We start from the raw sequence: 19,388 nt of genomic DNA, 5'->3' as shown, positions 1-19,388 counted from the left end.
GGGAATAGCCGCTGCTATTAATTGCATCAGTGACATGGGATCTTCTTGGTGTTTGGTTAATTGCCAGGTTCTTGTGGCCTGGTTTGGCCTCTGTTGGAAACAGGATGCTGGGCTTGATGGACCCTTGGTCTGACCCAGCATGTGTGGCAATGATGGCGCCCCTGGTGGCAGGTCCTCAGCGGTGACTTCAGGCTCGGGGCTAATTATCAAGGACTGCTTCCACAAAGTCCTTTATAGCAGATCCCTTCCTGAAGTTTCTCCCGCGAGACAGGAGTAGAGGATAACCATGAGGCAAGGAGGCTATGGGTCAGCACCACTTGTAAGGGAAGGCCCTCTTACAACTAGGCCCCTGAGACCAAACTTCCCTCATTCTCCACTAGAGTAAGGGTCACCTCCCTGGCAGCCCTTTAACATAACATATTACATTCAGGCAGAAGCTTCTTATGTATTGAAGTTTATTAATTAAATCAAACTCCACAGAAAGGCAAAACACTCAACTTAACAAGCATTACCAACCAAGCTTCTCACTCTGAGTTTCTAGCATACTTTCCCCTGCACAACATGTGGGCCAAGTAGGTTTTTCCCCCAGTACATTCTTCATCCCCCAAGTATAACATAGTACTGAAACCTCCCCCCCTGCAGGAACGACTCCTTAGGCCAGCTGCCAGGTCCTAATTACCTCTTTTCCTCCAGCTGCCTTAATTAAGTAAAACAACTCTTTTCCCTGCTACAAGCTCCCCGGGCTTGTGCAGTCCTAAAACCATTTGTTAGAGCTGACTTAGCTTTTAGTGGAAAAGGTCTACCTGGGCACCATCCCCCAGCCTCAGGCTTTGGATCTTACTTGCCTTCCCTCCAGCTCTCCTCTCCCTCTCTCTTTGGAGGGCTACTCTCTTTATGTCCAGATAGAGTGCCCCTCCCTAGGAAGGAAGCGCCTCTGTGTTTCCCTGCCCCCAACCCTTCCTTAGGCCGACTACCGGGGCATCTGGGAAATGTAGTTTCCTTCCTGCAAAGTAACCGTCCCATTGAGGAAAACACCTCAAAGTTTTACAGCACAGAGACTCCACTCTGGCTCAACTCATCACACATGGCAATTTCTTATGTTCTTATGTTCTTATCTTTTGAAATACTACATTCCTGCTCGTTCTTTGCAATCCAGTGATAGGAAGCTGCTGGTAATCCCTCCAGCAAAGGAAGTAAAATTAAATATGTCAAGATCAAAGTCCTGGGATCCAAGATGGCGGCACGTTAAGAGCTGGCGCCGAGGCGCTCCTGTTTTTTCTCGAGAAAAGCTGCTTTAATTTCCTAATTTGCCACTTAAAAGGAAGGGTAAAGTCAGAGTTTACCCCTCGACACCCCCACTGATATCGGTACTACAACAGGAGATTACCTGGTTCCTTATCTCCTCAACCATAGATGTACCAGGAGTCGAGGAGCCCTTGGAGCGGCGGTCTGAGAGAGAGGATTCCGTTCCGGAAGAGACTACCCTGAGTCCAGAGCAAAGAGCAGCACTGACACAAGGAACGGGGCTGGTGTTTCAACCCGACGCGCTGAAAGTGGGAACTCCTTCTGGGTTACAGGCAGAGACGCCAACGCTGACCGCAGCTTTTCAAGCATTTTCTACAAACTTGGTCGTCCCAGGAGAAGTGAGTGCCAGCGCCGGAATATCTGGATGCGGGCAGGGAGAAGGGGTAGCTGGGTAAGTCCAGTGGATATTTTCCTGCCATTACCACAAGAAACTGCCCAAGCGTTTAAACCCCTGAAAATCCCAGACCGCCCCGAGACTGTGACTATGGCTGCATTATGGGACCTGATGGTGGGGGTTGTATCTGCTGTAAATCAACTAAGTGAAAAAGTGGAGTTATTGGCATCTCAAGGCTCCCAAAATTTGTCTGAATTTCAGAAGAAACTTGATCAAGTTTCAAGGAAAATTGTGAAACTGGAGGAAAGGAGCAAGAAAATGTAAAGGTTAAAGCTGCAGTGGTTAAAGATAACCAATTCACTGCAAGAAGAGTGGAAACATTAGAAAATGCCTCTAGACACTTAAACATAAGGATTTTAAATTTTCCACGAGTTTTGGGTGAAAACCCATATATTTCTTTAAAGAGATTTATGAAGGAAGTCCTTTGTTTTGAGGAAGAAAATTGACCTGCTATAAATAAATGTTTCTTTTTGCCTAAAGTAATTTCAACAACAAATAGAGTAAATATACAGGAAAATTTAACTGAATTTTTAGAAGATTCGGCAACAGAAGTAAAATACAGGGTTACGTTATTGGTTTTGTTAATATCATTGCTGGATGTTCAGTTAATAATGAAAAATTACTTTAGGAAGTTTCCCACCGTTTTCCATAATGAAAATGTAAAACTTTTTCCTGATTTGTCTCCTATCACTCAGGAAAGGCGTAGGGAATTTTTAACCCTTCGCCAACAGGCTATTACGTTGGGATATAGTTTTAAATTAAAGTTTCCTTGTAAGTGTATCTTAAAGAAAGGAGCAGAAGTCAATATATTCTTCACTTTTCAGCAATTAAAAAGTTTTCTTACATCTAAAACCCCCCTTACATCCTCTCCCATTAATACGTAAAAGATAAGTGGTTGTTAGATGTCGGCCTTATTGTTTAAAAAATGAATTATTCATTTATTAGACACTCTCTATGATTTCGGATCCTAAAAACTCATGCAAGTTTATTGTATATTGATTTATAAATTTAAGAAGGATGGAAGTTTAAATATTATTGCTTATATGTTGTAATGTTTATAGAATATAGGTATTTTCCTTTTCCATCCTATCTGTGTTTTTTTCTATATTTACAAAATTGATGGTTTTGTAAAGTTAAAACTGATAAATAAAGAATTAAAAAAAAAATGTCAAGATCTAGAAGTTTTACTGTGATGGGGCCTAAGCTATGGAACGTTTTGCCAGAGAAATTGCGTACAATTGACAAAATTTGTCTTTTTAGAAAATATTTAAAAGCCCATTTCTTTAAGCAAATTTTTAACCTGAAATAAGTGTGTTCTCATTGATGGCTAGCATGATAAAAGGTTTGTTGTAGATTTTTATGTATTATGTATGTTAATTATATAATTATTTATTTATTTGTTTGCTTGTTTGTTTAGGTGTTTTATATACCGTCATTCCAAGATAAGATCACAAAAGTTATCTGCTGTATTTTAAGATTGTTTGATTTTAAGATGTTGTAACCCACCTAGTACAATTGTTTCTCAATAGACGGGATATAAATAGTATTAAATAAATAATATAACATAATTTTTTGTGTGAAAAAGAGAGTCCCTTGGTTCATTATTAATACATAAATTTGCTCTGTTCCCCTTCACACTTCTCTCCATTAAGGCTCCCATCTCTACCTGCAGTGAGAGCTGTGGTCCTGGGTTCCGGAAGGCCATTCTGGATGGGAAACCTGCCTGCTGCTTTGACTGCGTCCCCTGCTCTGAAGATGAGTTTAGTAACCAAACCGGTGAGTGCTATGAATTCCACCCTGTAATGAGCACTTCTTGTAGGATGGAGGGTTGGTATTAGAGGGTATGGGGGTTCCATCTAGATCACTTCAATGGGCAAACATTTTACTGGAATTTTCAATTCTGAACAGGTGCTAATAGATAGACATCTTCCAACATTTTTTATTTATTTATTTATTTATTTAAGGTTTTTATATACCGGCATTCAAGATAAAATCCCATCATGCTGGTTTACAATAAAACGATGGTGCATAAACAGAAAACACAAACAGGAACTGTGGTGCGGAAGAGAGCAGTTACAAAAAACAGGGATGCTTAAACTGGGAGCGGAATGAAAAAGAAAAAGGTTAAAAGCAATTTAAATATTTACAACGAACAGTTAAATGAGCTGGTTGTGTTATAGACCTTGAAATTGAGGGACGTTAGCTGGAGTCCGGGAAAGCTTGTTTAAAGAGCCAAGTCTTAAGTCTCTTCCTGAAGGTTAGGGGGCAGGGTTCCTGTCTTAGGTCGGGGGGGATGGAATTCCATAACGGGGGACCGGCGGTAGAGAAAGCCCGATCTCTCAAGGTGATGTGTCTAGTGGCTTTAGTTAGAGGAACCTGGAGTGATCCTCTATATGCGTCTCTGGTAGGTCTAGAAGCATGGTGTAAAGAGGAGAGGTATTTGCAGGTCGATAGAAGTATGTTGATGAATGATTTTGTAGATGACGGAGATGGATTTGTAGAGAATTCTGAAGTGCACAGGCAGCCAGTGAAGGCTTTTTAGAATAAGGGAGATGTGATCTCTTCTCCTGGTGTTTGTTAATATTCGAGCTGCCATGTTTTGTACCATCTGAAGCGGTTTGGTATAGGAGGAAGGGAGACCAAGTAGGATAGAATTGCAATAGTCTAACTTTGAAAAAACTATTGCCTGGAGGATTGTTCTAAAGTCCTGCAAGTGAAAGAGAGGTCTTATCCTTTTCAAGACTTGGAGTTTGTAAAAACAGTCTTTGATGGTTTTGTTGATGGAAGCTTTCAGATTCGACCGATTGTCAATTAAAACTCCTAGGTCTCTCAGTTGCGTGGATTGTGGGTTACAAGGGTGAGTGGAAGTGGAGTTACTGTTCTCAGGAGAGATGAGCAGGAGTTCAGTTTTGGAAGAATTTAATACTAAGTTTAGACTAGTGAGGAGGTGTTTGATTTGTTGGAAGCAGTTTTCCCAGTGATCTAGAGTTTTCGAGTAAGTGTCTTTGATGGGGATTACTATCTGAATATCATCCGCATATAGAAAATGTTTTAGATTGAGGCTCGAGAGGAGCTGGCATAGCGGTAAGAGATAGATGTTAAAGAGGGTAGGGGACAGAGAGGAACCCTGTGGGACTCCTACGGTTGAGTTGTATCGTGATGATTCTTTGTTTTGGATTTTAACCTTGTAGCCTCTGTTGCTGAGAGAGGTTTTGAACCAGTTGAGTGCGGCGCCAGTGATTCCTATAGTAGCCAGCTGATTTATGAGGATGGAGTGATTGACAGTGTCAAACGCTGCCGAGAGGTCCAGTAGAATCAGTAGAAATGATTGTCCTTTGTCGAGGCCCATGATGAGGTAGTCTGTCAAGGAAATAAGGAGTGATTCTGTGCTAAAGGCTTTGCGGAACCCATGTTGGGAGGGGAAAAGGAGATTGTTATCTTCTAAGTAGTCTGAGAGTTGAGTGTTCACTAATTTTTCCATGACCTTTGCTATGAAGGGGAGGTTGGCGATTGGGCGGAAATTATTTGGGTCTTTAGGATCCAGGTTGGGTTTTTTAGGAGTGGTTTGAGGGAAGCCACTTTAAAGTCATCTGGGTAGCGTCCTTGGGAGAGAGAGCAACATATATATTGCAATCTTAAAAATTACATTTCCCAACAAGAATTATATTGTATTGTATGTATTTATGTTGTGATCTCAGAGGAGACTTATGAGGTCCTGGAAGCTAACAAACAATCTATATCTATAATATGGATGGTGAAGTCTGTCGGTTAGAGGAGGAGGGGTTTGCACAGTGTGCATGGATACAATGGAAGCCACCAGGGAGCGCTGTTCATCATCAGTCACGCATACTATGCAAAGCTGCTGTTGCGTTTGTGCCTCTTCTCGCCCCTTGCTCCACCCTCTCTACCTTGTTGGCGACTCCCTTCGGCTCTGATGGACAGATGCAGGCATGGCTTCTCCCTGCTTTTTGGTCCCGGTGTCCCCGGGCTGGCTTGACGCTATGGATCCGCCATGTTCCTGATGACGTAAGGGTGTGCGCACGCGCGCGCTCCAGACTTTGTACCAGCAAGGGCGCGAACCTCAGGGGCGTCCCCTCTTAGTGACGTCATCCATTACCACTTTAAAAGGTCTTTGTTTGCTAACCTCTAACGAATTAGCAAGGAACTCCTCTGGACTTGCTTCGGCAGTCCACGCTACTTGAAACAAGGAACTCCAACAGGACTTGCTTCGGCAGTCCACGATACTTGCAACAACGATCCGAGTCAGTGAGGGGAATCCTTCTCCACTGCTCGGCCTTTTCAAACTTACCAGGAGTACGAGCTCCATGGGGGCTCCGCTCTCTCTTCTTGATTTCAGATTGCCAAGATGGTATCTGGTACTCGCTCCTCGTGGGCCTTCATCCCTGGATACTCAGAAGACTCCTCATTGCCTGGAGGCAATCGTGGATGTGAACACAGTGAGTTCTATTGTACATAGGAATCGGTACTCGCTCCATGAGGACCTATATTCCTATAGCTCTAAAGACGCCCTTCCGTCCAAGGTGTTATCGCAGGTACGGAGATCGAGAGTTACATTGGCAAGATTGCAGATAGGAACCGGTACGCGCTCCATGAGGGCCCATGTTCCTAGAATCCTTTACAGACTCTCTTTTACGCTAGAAGCCATTCCATATACAGCTATTGTGAGTTCTTATTACAGACTGTTTATAGGAACCAGTGATCACCTACGGCTCCTGTTCCTGAATATACTGAAGACTCTCTGTGGCATAGAGACCATTGCACACATCTACTATTGTGAGTGTACCATCTTGTATCCAGTATACCCTGTCTACTCACTACTTCTAGTCTCGTTCTACAGCTCAGCGAGCCATAGATTATATTCCAGTATCAGAAGGATTTCAGCCCTGCCGAACACCTCGACTCACTACTGCCACCACTGGTGGTCCAGCTTCCAGTCTAATAAAGAACTATTTATGTTTATCTCATATTCTAGCCTAGCCGTTGGTTCCTCTCAGGATATACTCCTGGGGGCGCTGTCATCTGCCATCGGCCCAGGGATTCACCATTTCCTCCTAGTGGCCATTTCTTACACTACAATCACTCTGTGGGAACCAACCACTACCGACCACTACCACCACTTACGGAAGTATTATATAGAAAGCTACCTTCTTTTTCTATGGGACTTGCCAGCAGCCTATATATATAACAGATTGCTACTCCGTAGCAGAGGCATGATAGATTGCTATCTCTGAAGTGAATTACAATATACCTATTGTTATCCTCTCTCCTCAGAAGAGTATCATTGAACAGATTGTCAACTCCTCTTCCATGGGGAGTTGCTCCATAACAGATTACTACCTCCTTCCTTACAGGAGCATCTAACAGCAGTTCGCTAACAGATTACTACCTCCGCCATCCTGGCAAGGTAAGCACTACAAATAGCTAACTCCTCACCTCTGGAGGAGCAGATCATGTCATATTACTAACTCCTCCCTCTTTCAGGAGAAAAGCAGAATATATTGCTAACTCCACCCTCCTGGCGGGGTGCGCGATAGCAGATAGCTAACTCCTCCCCTCTGGTGGAGGAGAGTGTAACAGCTGCACATGCCTGGAAAACACAGAGGCAACAACTGATGGAGTAAAGAGGCCTGGAAGGCTATGAGGTGAAATGTAAGACATAAGAACCTAAGAAATTGCCATGCTGGTTCAGACCAAGGGTCCATCAAGCCCAGCATCCTTTTTCCAACAGAGGCCAACCCAGGCCACAAGAACCTGGCAATTACCCAAACACTAAGAAGATCCCATGCCACTCATGCAATTAATAGCAATGGCTATTCTCTAAATAAATTTGATTAATAGCCGTTAATGGACTTCTCCTCCAAGAACTTATCCAAACCTTTTTTGAACCCAGCTACACTAAATGCACTAACCACATCCTCTGACAACAAATTCCAGAGCTTTATTGTGCGTTGAGTGAAAAAGAACTTTCTCCGAATAGTCTTAAATTTGCTACTTGCTAACTTCATGGAATTCCCCCTAGTCCTTTTATTATTCGAAAGAGTAAATAACCGATTCACATCTACTCATTCAAGACCTCTCATGATCTTAAAGACGTCTATCATATCCCCCCCTCAGCCGTCTCTTCTCAAAGCTGAACAACCCTAACTTCTTCAGCCTTTCCTCATAGGGGAGCTGTTCCATCCCCTTTATCATTTTAGTTGCCCTTCTCTGTACCTTCTCCATCACAACTATATATTTTTGTGATGCGGCGACCAGAATTGTACACAGTATTCAAGGTGTGGTCTCACCATGGAGCGATATAGAGGCATTATGACATTTTCCATTTTATTAACCATTCCCTTCCTAATAATTCCTAACATTCTGTTTGCTTATTTGACTGCTGCAGCACACTGAGCTGACGATTTTAAAGTATTATCCACAATGATGCCTAGATCTTTTTCCTGGGTGTTAGCTCCTAATATGGACCCTAACTTCGCGTAACTACAGCAAGGGTTATTTTTCCCTATATGCAACACCTTACACTTGTCCACATTAAATTTCATCTGCCATTTGGATGCCCAATCTTCCAGTCTTGCAAGGTCCTCCTGTAATGTATCACAATCCGCTTGTGATTTAATACTCTGAATAATTTTGTATCATCCGCAAATGTTATAACCTCACTCATCGTATTCCTTTCCAGATCATTTATATATATATTTTGAAAAGCACTGGTCCAAGTACAGATCCCTGAGGCACTCTGCTGTTTACCCTTTTCCACTGAGAAAATTGACCATTTAATCTTACTCTCTGTTTCCTGTCTTTTAACCAGTTTGAAATCCATGAAAGGACATCGCCTCCTATCCCATGACTTTTTAGTTTTCATAGAAGCCTCTCATGAGGGACTTTGTCAAATGCCTTCTGAAAATCCAAATACACTACATCGACCAGTTCTCCTTTATCCACATGTTTATTAACCCCTTCAAAAAAATGAAGCAGATTTGTTAGGCAAGACTTCCCTTGGGTAAATCTATGTTGACTGTGTTCCATTAAACCATGTTTTTCTATATGCTCTACGATTTTGATCTTGAGAATAGTTTCTACTATTTTTCCCGGCACTGAAGTCAGACTCACTGGTCTATAGTTACCCGGATCGCCCCTGGAGCCTTTTGTAAATATTGGGGTTACATTGGCCACCCTCCAGTGTTCAGGTACAATGGATGATTTCAATGACAAGTTACAAATTTTAACTAATAGATCAGAAATTTCATTTTTTAGTTCCTTCAGTACCCTAGGATGCATACCATCCGGTCCAGGTGATTTGCTACTCTTTAGTTTGTCAATCTGGCCTACTACATCTTCCAGGTTCACAGTGATTTCATTCAGTTCGTCTGACTCATCACCCCTGAAAACCATCTCCGGAACTGGTATCTCCCCAACATCCTCATTAGTAAACACGGAAGCAAAGAATTCATTTAGTCTTTCTGCAATGGCCTTATCTTCCTTAAGAGCCCCTTTAACCCCTCGGTCATCTTATAGTCCAACTGACTCTCTCATAGTTTTCTTGCTTCGGATATATTTTAAAAGGTTTTTAATATGAGTTTTTGCCTCTATGGCCAACTTCAATTCAAATTCTCTCTTCGCCTGTCTTATCAAAGTTTTACAGTTAGCTTGACAATGCTTATGTTTTATCCTATTTTCTTCAGATGGATCCTTCTTCCAATTTTTGAAGGATTCTTTTTTGGCTAAAATAGCCTCTTTCACCTCACCTTTTAACCATGATGGTAGTCATTTTGCCTTCCTTCCACCTTTCTTAATCTGTGGAATACATATGGACTGCGCCTCTAGGATTGTATTTTTAAACAATGTCCATGCCTGTTGAACACTTTTAACTTTTGCAGCTGCACCTTTCAGTTTTTTTCTAACTATTTTCCTCATTTTATCAGAGTTTCCCTTTTGAAAGCTTAGTGTTAGAGCTGCAGATTTACTTATTGTCACCCTTCCAGTTATTAGTTTAAATTTGATCATGTTATGATCACTTTTGCCAAGTGGCCCCCACCACCGTTACCTCTCTCACCAAATCCTGTGTTCCAATAAGAATTAAATCTAAAATATCTCCCTCTCTTGTTGGTTCCTGAACCAATTGCTCCATGAAGCAGTCATTTATTACATCCAGGAATTTTATGTCTCTAGGAAGTCCTGATGTTACAATTACCCAGTCAATATTGGGGTAATTGAAATCTACTATACAAAAACAGTTAATGATGAACGTGCAACGAACCACACTTATCTCACAAAAAGACGTTGCAAAAACCAAAAGTTTTTTTTAAATTTTTTCTGTGCATAGAATTTATCTAGAAATGTGGACCATCATACCACCCTTGGTTGATTTAGGCAGTAAGCCACACTTTCAACCACAACGGGTCATCTTTAATCATCGGTCCGATAAAGTCTTTTGAATTACTTCAATTCACTACTTTATTAAATTTTCTCTTTTTATCTTTTTTTGTCCATTTATGATAAAATATTTTTGACGGTATTAGAGTAAATATATTTGAAGCGGAATTTCCTTACTTGTGCGGAGCGCCGCCGCGCTTCAAAACCTTTGTCTTCAATGCTGCCGTGCTTTACAGCATTTGAAAATCAATACATTCAACAGCATCCATGGTCTCCATTCTTGAAGCATTGGAAAGATATATAGATGATGTGTTCATCATATGGGAAGGACCGCAAACAGCCCTTCAGGAATTCCACATTTGGCTCAACTCATTGAATTCTTGTCTCAAATTTACTATGAATTTTCATCATTATCAAGTGTCCTACTTAGATATCCTCATCACCAAAAATGAAGATTCTGTCATCACCACTCTGTACCGAAAACCCAGTGACCGCAACAATCTCTTAAGATTTGATAGTTTTCACCCTACCACATTTAAGTTAAATCTACCTGTTGGCCAGTTTATGCGCATACGACGACTGTGTACAGATAACTCTGAATTCAAGAAACAGGCTCGAATTTTGGCAGAAAGATTTTACAGCGAGGATACCCTTTATCCAGTGTTGTCTATGGCCGGCGCCATTTTGCGCCGCCATTTTGCGCAAAATGGTGCCGGCCGTAGACAACACGATTCGACTGCAGGAGGTCGTTCCGGACCCCCGCTGGACTTTTGGCAAGTCTTGTGGGGGTCAGGAGGCCCCCCCAAGCTGGCCAAAAGTCCCTGGGGTTCCAGCGGGGGTCCGGGAGCGATCTCCTGCCGCGAATCGTTTTTCCGTACGGAAAAACCAAAGGTAGTGCCGGCGCCGTTTCTACAAGCACTGGAGGTCCAAGAGTGGAAGATCACAGCGGGACCCTTCCTCTGGACCCCAGGTAATTTAAGGCATTTTGGGGGGGTTCGGGAGGGTGGGGGATTTATTTTAAAGGGTCGGGGTGGGTTTTAGGGTTGTTTTAGTGTGCCGGTTTTCCCACCCTCCCCCCCCACTGGACCCCAGGTAATTTAAGGCATTTTGGGGGGGTTCGGGAGGGTGGGGGATTTATTTTAAAGGGTCGGGGTGGGTTTTAGGGATGTTTTAGTGTGCCGGTTTTTGATTTTCACGATTTTCATGATATTTTAAAAACCCAAACGGCGACGATCCGATTCCCTCCCCCTCCCAGCCAAAATCGATCGTTAAGACGATTGATCACACGATTCACATCTCTAGAACCCACCATTTCAATGTGTTATCCACTATGACACCTAGATCTCTTTCTTGGGTGGTAGCACCTAATATGGAACATAACATTGTGTAACTATAGCATGGGTTATTTTTCCCTATATGCATCACCTTGCACTTATCCACATAAAATTTCATCTGCCATTTCGATGGCCAACTTTCCAGTCTCACAAGGTCTTCCTGCAATGTATCACAATCTGCTTGTGATTTAACTACTCTGAACAATTTTGTATCATCTGCAAATTTTGATTACCTCACTCGTCGTATTTCTTTCCAGATCATTTATAAATATATTGAAAAGTAAGGGTCCCAATACAGATCCCTGAGGCACTCCACTGCTCACTCCCTTCCACTGAGAAAATTGTCCATTTAATCCTACTCTCTGTTTCCTGTCTTTTAACCAGTTTGTAATCCATGAAAGGACATCACTTCCTATCCCATGACTTTTTACTTTTCCTAGAAGCCTCTCATGAGGAACTTTGTCAAACGACTTCTGAAAATCCAAGTACACTACATCTACCGGTTCATCTTTATCCACATGTTTATTAACTGTTACGAGCACGGCCTTGGCGGCTGTTACAAACCGAGGGCACGGTCGTTTCTGAAGTGGGTGTTGTGAGCCCTTGAGCCACGGCATGACTCAGGGAGGAGCCCCAAGACACATCGTGGGAAATGAGCTGGTGCGAGCAGAAGGACATCAGGGACAAGAAGACAAAGCTGTCAAAGCAGGAGAAGACCAAGGAGGACCTGGACCGGTCAGAAGATACAGACAAATGTGCAACCTGATCCGAAGGCCAGGAATGACTGAAGAGGAGGCCCTCTTATAGGGCTGAAGCAGGAAGTTGTCATGTGGAGCCCAGGGCATATCCGGCCGTGGGCCCTTTAAATGCAGTGAAGAGGCGACTGCTGGTGCCTAAGAGGAAGCAGGAAGAGAGACAGGACCCTGGACAGCGGCACCAGCCACACGGAGGAAACAGCGCAGGGAGGAGCAGGCAGGCTTCAGGGAGGCCTTCTGCCATCCGACGAGGACCCCAGTGATGACGTTGCGGCTCCCGGCCGTGGAGGCAGGCCAGCAGGCTTCAGAAGTGGCCTCCAGGCCGCAGATGTCAGCGGGACAGCTGCGGCTTCCCCTGGCTGCACAGGAGGGATCTCGGCAGTGGTATCATGCCGCAGGGGGGATGTCAGCAGCGGCGGCTTAGCGGCGGAACCAGCCCTGCCGAGCAGGGCAGGAACTGCTGCGGCCTTCAGGCCGCAGGGGATGGTGGCAGCGGCAGACTGCCGTGAAACTAAGGCAGGTAGGTGGGGAATCTGCCCGCGGCATGCGGACAGATTCACAACATTAACTCCTTCAAACACGTGAAGCAGATCTGTGAGGCAATACTTGCCTTGGGTAAAGCCATGCTGACTTTGTTCCATTAAACCTTGTCTTTCTATATGTTCTGTGATTTGATGTTTAGAACACTTTCCACTATTTTTCCTGGCACTGAAGTCAGACTAACTGGTCTGTAGTTTCACGGATCGCCCCTGGATCCCTTTCTATATATTGGGGTTACATTAGCTATCCTCCAGTCTTCAGGTACAATGGATGATTTTAATGATAGGTTACAAATTTTTACTAATAGGTCTGAAATTTCATTTCTTAGTTCCTTCAGAACTCTGGGGTGTATACCATCTGGTCCAGGTGATTTACTACTCTTCAGTTTGTCAATCAGGCCAACCACATCTTCTAGGTTGACAGTGATTTGGTTCAGTCCATCTGAATCATTACCCATGAAAACCTTCTCCAGTACGAGTACCTCCTCAACATCCTCTTCAGTAAACACTGAAGCAAAGAAATCATTTAATCTTTCCGCGATGGCCTTATCTTTTCTAAGTGCCCCTTTAACCCCTCGATCATCTAACGATCCAACTGACTCCCTCACAGACTTTCTGCTTTGGATATATTTTAAAAAGTTTTCACTGTGAGTTTTTGCCTCTACGGCCAACTTCTTTTCAAATTTTCTCTTAGCCTGTCTTATCAATGTCTTACATTTAACTTGCCAATGCTTATGTATTATCCTGTCTTCTTTTGTTGAATCCTTCTTCCAATTTTTGAATGAAGATCTTTTGCCTAAAATAGCTTCTTTCACCTCCCCTTTTAACCATGCCGGTAATCGTTTTGCCTTCTTTCCACCTTTTTTAATGTGTGGAATACATCTGGACTGTGCTTCTAGGATGGTATTTTTTAACAATGACCACACCTCTTGTACACTTTTTACCTTTGTAGCTGCTCCTTTCAGTTTTATTCTAACAATTTTTCTCATTTTATCAAAGTTTCCCTTTTGAAAGTTTAGCACGAGAGCCGTGGATTTGTTTACTGTCCCCCTTCCAGTCAGTAATTCAAATTTGATCATATTATGATCACTATTGCCAAGTGGCCCCACCACCGTTACCTCTCTTATCAAATCCTATGTTCCACTGAGAATTAGATCTAAAATTGCTCCCTCTCTTGTCAGTTCCTCAACCAATTGCTCCATAAAGATGTCATTTATTCCATCCAGGAACTTTTTATCTCTAGCATATACCGATGATACATTTACCCAGTCAATATTGGGGTAATTGAAGTCTGGTGCAGGACAAAACTCACTTCCACCAGAAATTCCAATTTTTTTGTTTATTTCAAAATATTCAGCGTTTCAAAATTGTTCTACTGGCAACTCCAAAGTTAATAGCAATAACTTGTCAAAGTCCCCCAACATGGTCCCGTGTTTCGCTGTGGCTGCATCGGGAGGGACCAGGCATATAATTGTGATCTGCAATAAGATGTACATACAAATAAATATAGTGGAACATATTGGCTACTTGAATATAACATCATAGAACACACATACCTTTAACATCAATAATTGGAGCGCGAATGCCCTCAAAAGTGACAGCCATTTAAAGAGGGAAAAAGGAGCGAAAACGGAACCTCTCGCGAGATCCATCTTAACCAATCACAAGTAAATGGATTCACTCACTCAGTCAAAAAGGTACCATTCAATGTCTTTGTTAAGTCCGACGGATGCGCTATTAGGGGCTTTTGAACGCTTGGTCTGTAAGGATGCCCAAACTATAGTTTTGAGAAAACAATATGTACGTTACAATCTATCTAAGGAGGAGGAAATAGCCATAGGTGGTTTAGATAGAGACAATTCTATAGTAATAAAACCTGCGGACAAGGGGGGTGGTATTGTGGTTCAGAATAGGACAGATTATGAGGCCGAGGCACTATGTCAACTAAGTGACTCCTCTTTCTACATTAGGGATGTGAATCGTGTGCCATATCGTCTTAACGATTGAAATCGTGTGGCAGGAGAAGAAAATCGTGTTAGGCACGATTATTTCGTTGAAAAATCGTTAAAAATCGTTTTTTCCGATTAGTGCGCACTAACGGGAGTTAGTGCGCACTAACAGAAATTGATACAATTTGACACTTTTCAGGTCAGTTAAGCTCAGTTTAGGAATGAATATGTATTCCTATTGGCTGCCCTCTTATTTATTCATGTTACCAAGGTTCCCACTGACAGGATATGGGGGATGGGAAATGGAAACAGTTGGTAGCTTGACAAAAAAAGTAATGTGATCAGTCAATGTGACTAGAACTTGTGCCCTAACCCTGATACCAGGGGTGTTGTGATCTTCCTGCACACAGTGCCCTAACCCTGGCACCAGGGGTGTTGTGATCTTCATGTACACACAGTGCCCTATCCCTATTAATACCAGGAGTGTTGTGATCTTCCTGCACACAGTGCCCTAACCCTGGCACCAGGGGTGTTGTGATCTTCATGCACACAGTTCCCTATCCCTATTAATACCAGGAGTGTTGTGATCTTCCTGCACACAGTGCCCTAACCCTGGCACCAGGGGTGTTGTGATCTTCATGCACACAGTTCCCTATCCCTATTAATACCAGGAGTGTTGTGATCTTCCTGCACACAGTGCCCTATCCCTATTAATACCAGGAGTGTTGTGATCTTCCTGCACACCGTGCCCTAACCCTGGCACCAGGGGTGTTGTGATCTTCATGCACACAGTGCCCTAACCCTGGCACCAGGGGTGTTGTGATCTTCATGTACACACAGTGCCCTATCCCTATTAAAAACAGGAGTGTTGTGATCTTCCTGCACACAGTGCCCTATTCCTGATACCGGGGGTGTTGTGATCTTCATGCACACAGTGCCCTATCCCTATTAATACCAGGAGTGTTGTGATCTTCCTGCACACAGTGCCCTAACCCTAGCACCAGGGGTGTTGTGATCTTCCTGCACACAGTGCCCTAACCCTGGCACCAGGGGTGTTGTGATCTTCATGTACACACAGTGCCCTATCCCTATTAATACCAGGAGTGTTGTGATCTTCCTGCACACAGTGCCCTAACCCTGGCACCAGGGGTGTTGTGATCTTCATGCACACAGTGCCCTATCCCTATTAATACCAGGAGTGTTGTGATCTTCATGCACACAGTGCCCTAACCCTGGCACCAGGGGTGTTGTGATCTTCATGTACACACAGTGCCCTATCCCTATTAAAACCAGGAGTGTTGTGATCTTCCTGCACACAGTGCCCTATTCCTGATACCGGGGGTGTTGTGATCTTCATGCACACAGTGCCCTATCCCTATTAATACCAGGAGTGTTGTGATCTTCCTGCACACAGTGCCCTAACCCTAGCACCAGGGGTGTTGTGATCTTCCTGCACACAGTGCCCTAACCCTGGCACCAGGGGTGTTGTGATCTTCATGTACACACAGTGCCCTATCCCTATTAATACCAGGAGTGTTGTGATCTTCCTGCACACAGTGCCCTAACCCTGGCACCAGGGGTGTTGTGATCTTCATGCACACAGTGCCCTATCCCTATTAATACCAGGAGTGTTGTGATCTTCCTGCACACAGTGCCCTAACCCTGGCACCAGGGGTGTTGTGATCTTCTTGAACACAGTGCCCTATCCCTATTAATACCAGGAGTGTTGTGATCTTCCTGCACACAGTGCCCTAACCCTGACACCAGGGGTGTTGTGATCTTCCTGCATGCAGTGCCCTATCCCGCCTGCATTACTAGTGAGAGGCTGGCTTCACAGACAGGAGGGAGCTGCCTGACCCTCACTCCTCCCCTCCCCATGTCCCAGCCAGTGAATGGTGTGTGGGTGAGGGGGGGGGGAGGATGGTGAAGGGTGAGACAGCTCCTTCCCTGCATTACTAGTGAGAGGCTGGCTTCACAGACAGGGGGGAGCTGCCTGACCCTCACTCCTCCCCTCCCCATGTCCCAGCCAGTGAATGGTGTGTGGGTGAGGGGGGGAGGATGGTGAAGGGTGAGACAGCTCCCTCCCTGCATTACTAGTGAGAGGCTGGCTTCACACACAGGGGGGAGCTGCCTGACCCTCACTCCTCCCCTCCCCATGTCCCAGCCAGTGAATGGTGTGTGGGTGAGGGGGGGGGGGAGGATGGTGAAGGGTGAGACAGCTCCTTCCCTGCATTACTAGTGAGAGGCTGGCTTCACAGACAGGGGGGAGCTTCCTGACAAAAATAACAAAAATAATAAACAAACAAGTTCTAGTCACATGAGTGATGATCATCACGTTACTTTTTTTGTCAAGCTTCCAACTGTTTCCATTTCACATCCCCCCAACCATTACCTCAGTGGGAACCTTGGTAACATCAATAGATAAGAGCACAGCCAGCCCATAGGAATACATATTCATTCCTACGTGACCTTTACTGACCTGGGAAGTGTCAACACTTTGTTTCATTTTCTGTTGGTGTTCGTGAGTTTCCAGTTCCATTTCCCATCCCCCCAACCATCACCTCAGTGGGAACCTTGGTAACATCAATAGATAAGAGGGCAGCCAGCCAATAGGAACACATATTCATTCCTAACTGACCTTTACTGACCAGGAAAGTGTCAATTTGTATCATTTTCTGTTAGTGCGCAGTAACGGGAGTTAGTGCGCACTAACGGGAGTTAGTGCGCACTAACACGATTTAACGATTTTTAACGATAAATCGTTAGAATTTCTATTGTATTGTGTTCTATAATGATTTAAGACGATATTAACATTATCGGACGATAATTTTAATCGTTGAAAAACGATTCACATCCCTATTCTACATGCCCTTACAAACGGACCCGATGGAATCTTTGATGAGGGACATTAAACATATTGTTCAACAGGCAGTAGACTGTAAAATGATAACAAATAAAGAGGCTAAGTTTTTGGTCACATTGCATCCCATCATGCCGCTTTTCTACACCCTCCCCAAAATCCACAAAACATTATCTCAGCCTCCGGGTCTCCCGATAGTTTCGGGCATTGGCTCCCTTTTAGAGCCTCTGTCCCAATTTGTAGATGTTTTCCTAAAACCCTTTGTACCTATGATTCGCTCTTATGTAAGGGACTCCTCTCATCTAATTTTGATACTGTCCAACTTAATGGTCCCCTTGGAAAAATTCTTCTTTGTGACTTTGGATGTGGTCTCGTTGTATTCCAATATCCCTCAGGGTGAGGCACTTCGAGTCATTGAGAACGTCTTGAATACACGTCCTGCACCCCATCGGGTCTCTACGTCGTTTTTGATTCAGTTATCGGAATTGGCCCTTACTAAAAACTTTTTTCAGTTCCGTGAGACATATTACCAACAAATTAAGGGCACGGCTATGGGGGCCACTATGGCCCCTAGCCTTGTTTGTTTATACATGGACTATTTTGAAACTACATTTATTTATCCTTCAGAATGGTTTAGTTTTATACATCTATGGTTACGCTTTATCGATGAAGTATTTGTTATCTGGGTAGGCACTGACTTGCAGTTTTATATGTTCGTTGATTGGGTAAATTCCCTAAGTTGTAATATACAGTTTAATTTTTGCATTCACCCTTCATATATAGCCTTTCTGGATATTTTGATCTTTGTGAAGGAGGATAAATTTGAAACTACTCTGTTTCGGAAAGAAACGGATCGCAATATTTTGCTGTCTTATTATAGCTGTCATCCTAGGGCCCTACGGGATAATATACCTACTGGACAATTCCTAAGGCTTCGTCGTCTCTGCTCCTCTCGTGCTGATTTCTTGACTCAAGCTCATGTCATGACCGCCCGGTTTTTGGAACGGGGTTACCCGGCTCGGGTGATTAAGAGGGCATTTAAAAGGGCTCTGTATACCAACCGGGATTGGCTCTTTCTCCCACCCACCGGATCAGATGATATGGTTAATAACTGTATTCTTCCCTTTTCAATTGTGGGTAAAACGATAGCGGATATGATTCGGCGCCATTGGTCCACATTAGAACTGACAGTTCTCTTTCACAGTCCCTTGTGATTCACATTCCGACGGAGCAAAAACCTGCGTGACCGGTTGGTGCACACTGCATCATTAAATTTTGACAGGGCTTGCAGCACGGGGGGCACTCATAGACCGTGTGGGCACTGCACTATATGTAGCCATACAGACACCGTTTCAGTTTTTGTACACCCTATCTCTGGTCGCTCTTTTAGACTCTATTCAGACTCTGACTGTACCACTAAAGGCGTTGTCTACGTAGTAAAATGCCCATGCTCTCTTTTATGTGTAGGCAAGACGATTAGGATGGTTAAAACGCGGATGATTGAACACTGTTCTAACATCCGGTCACTCAGAATGGATGAACCCCTGGTGTCCCATTGGTCCCACAGCGGACACTCCATTTCTGATCTCTCCTTCACAGTATTAGAGGTGGTCAGCCACCCACCTCGGGGGGGGTGACTTCTCAGAGATGCTGGGTCGGAGAGAGCAGAGATGGATTTTTACCCTTGATACTGTTCACCCTAAAGGACTTAACAAAGACATTGAATGGTACCTTTTTGACTGAGTGAGTGAATCCGTTTACTTGTGATTGGTTAAGATGGATCTCGCGAGAGGTTCCGTTTTCGCGCCTTTTTCCCTCTTTAAATGGCTGTCACTTTTGAGGGCGTTCGCGCTCCGCT

At 43.9% G+C, this 19,388-nt stretch overlaps 1 protein-coding gene across 1 annotated transcript in view; it reads left to right on the top strand.

The window, feature by feature from the left end:
- LOC115081105 (extracellular calcium-sensing receptor-like) overlaps positions 1–19,388 on the top strand; it is a 93,871-nt gene that overhangs the window by 52,144 nt on the left and 22,339 nt on the right. The window contains exon 4 of the mRNA XM_029585618.1: positions 3,352–3,475. Within this exon, the coding sequence (XP_029441478.1) occupies positions 3,352–3,475 (124 nt within the window). The remainder of the gene's footprint in view (positions 1–3,351; positions 3,476–19,388) is intronic.

The sequence above is a fragment of the Rhinatrema bivittatum genome, chromosome 19 (genome assembly GCF_901001135.1).
Source record: "Rhinatrema bivittatum chromosome 19, aRhiBiv1.1, whole genome shotgun sequence".
Classification (NCBI taxonomy): Eukaryota; Metazoa; Chordata; class Amphibia; order Gymnophiona; family Rhinatrematidae; genus Rhinatrema; species Rhinatrema bivittatum.
The sequence above is the reverse complement of the archived record's forward strand: the minus strand, read 5'-3'. Positions and strand labels throughout refer to the sequence as shown.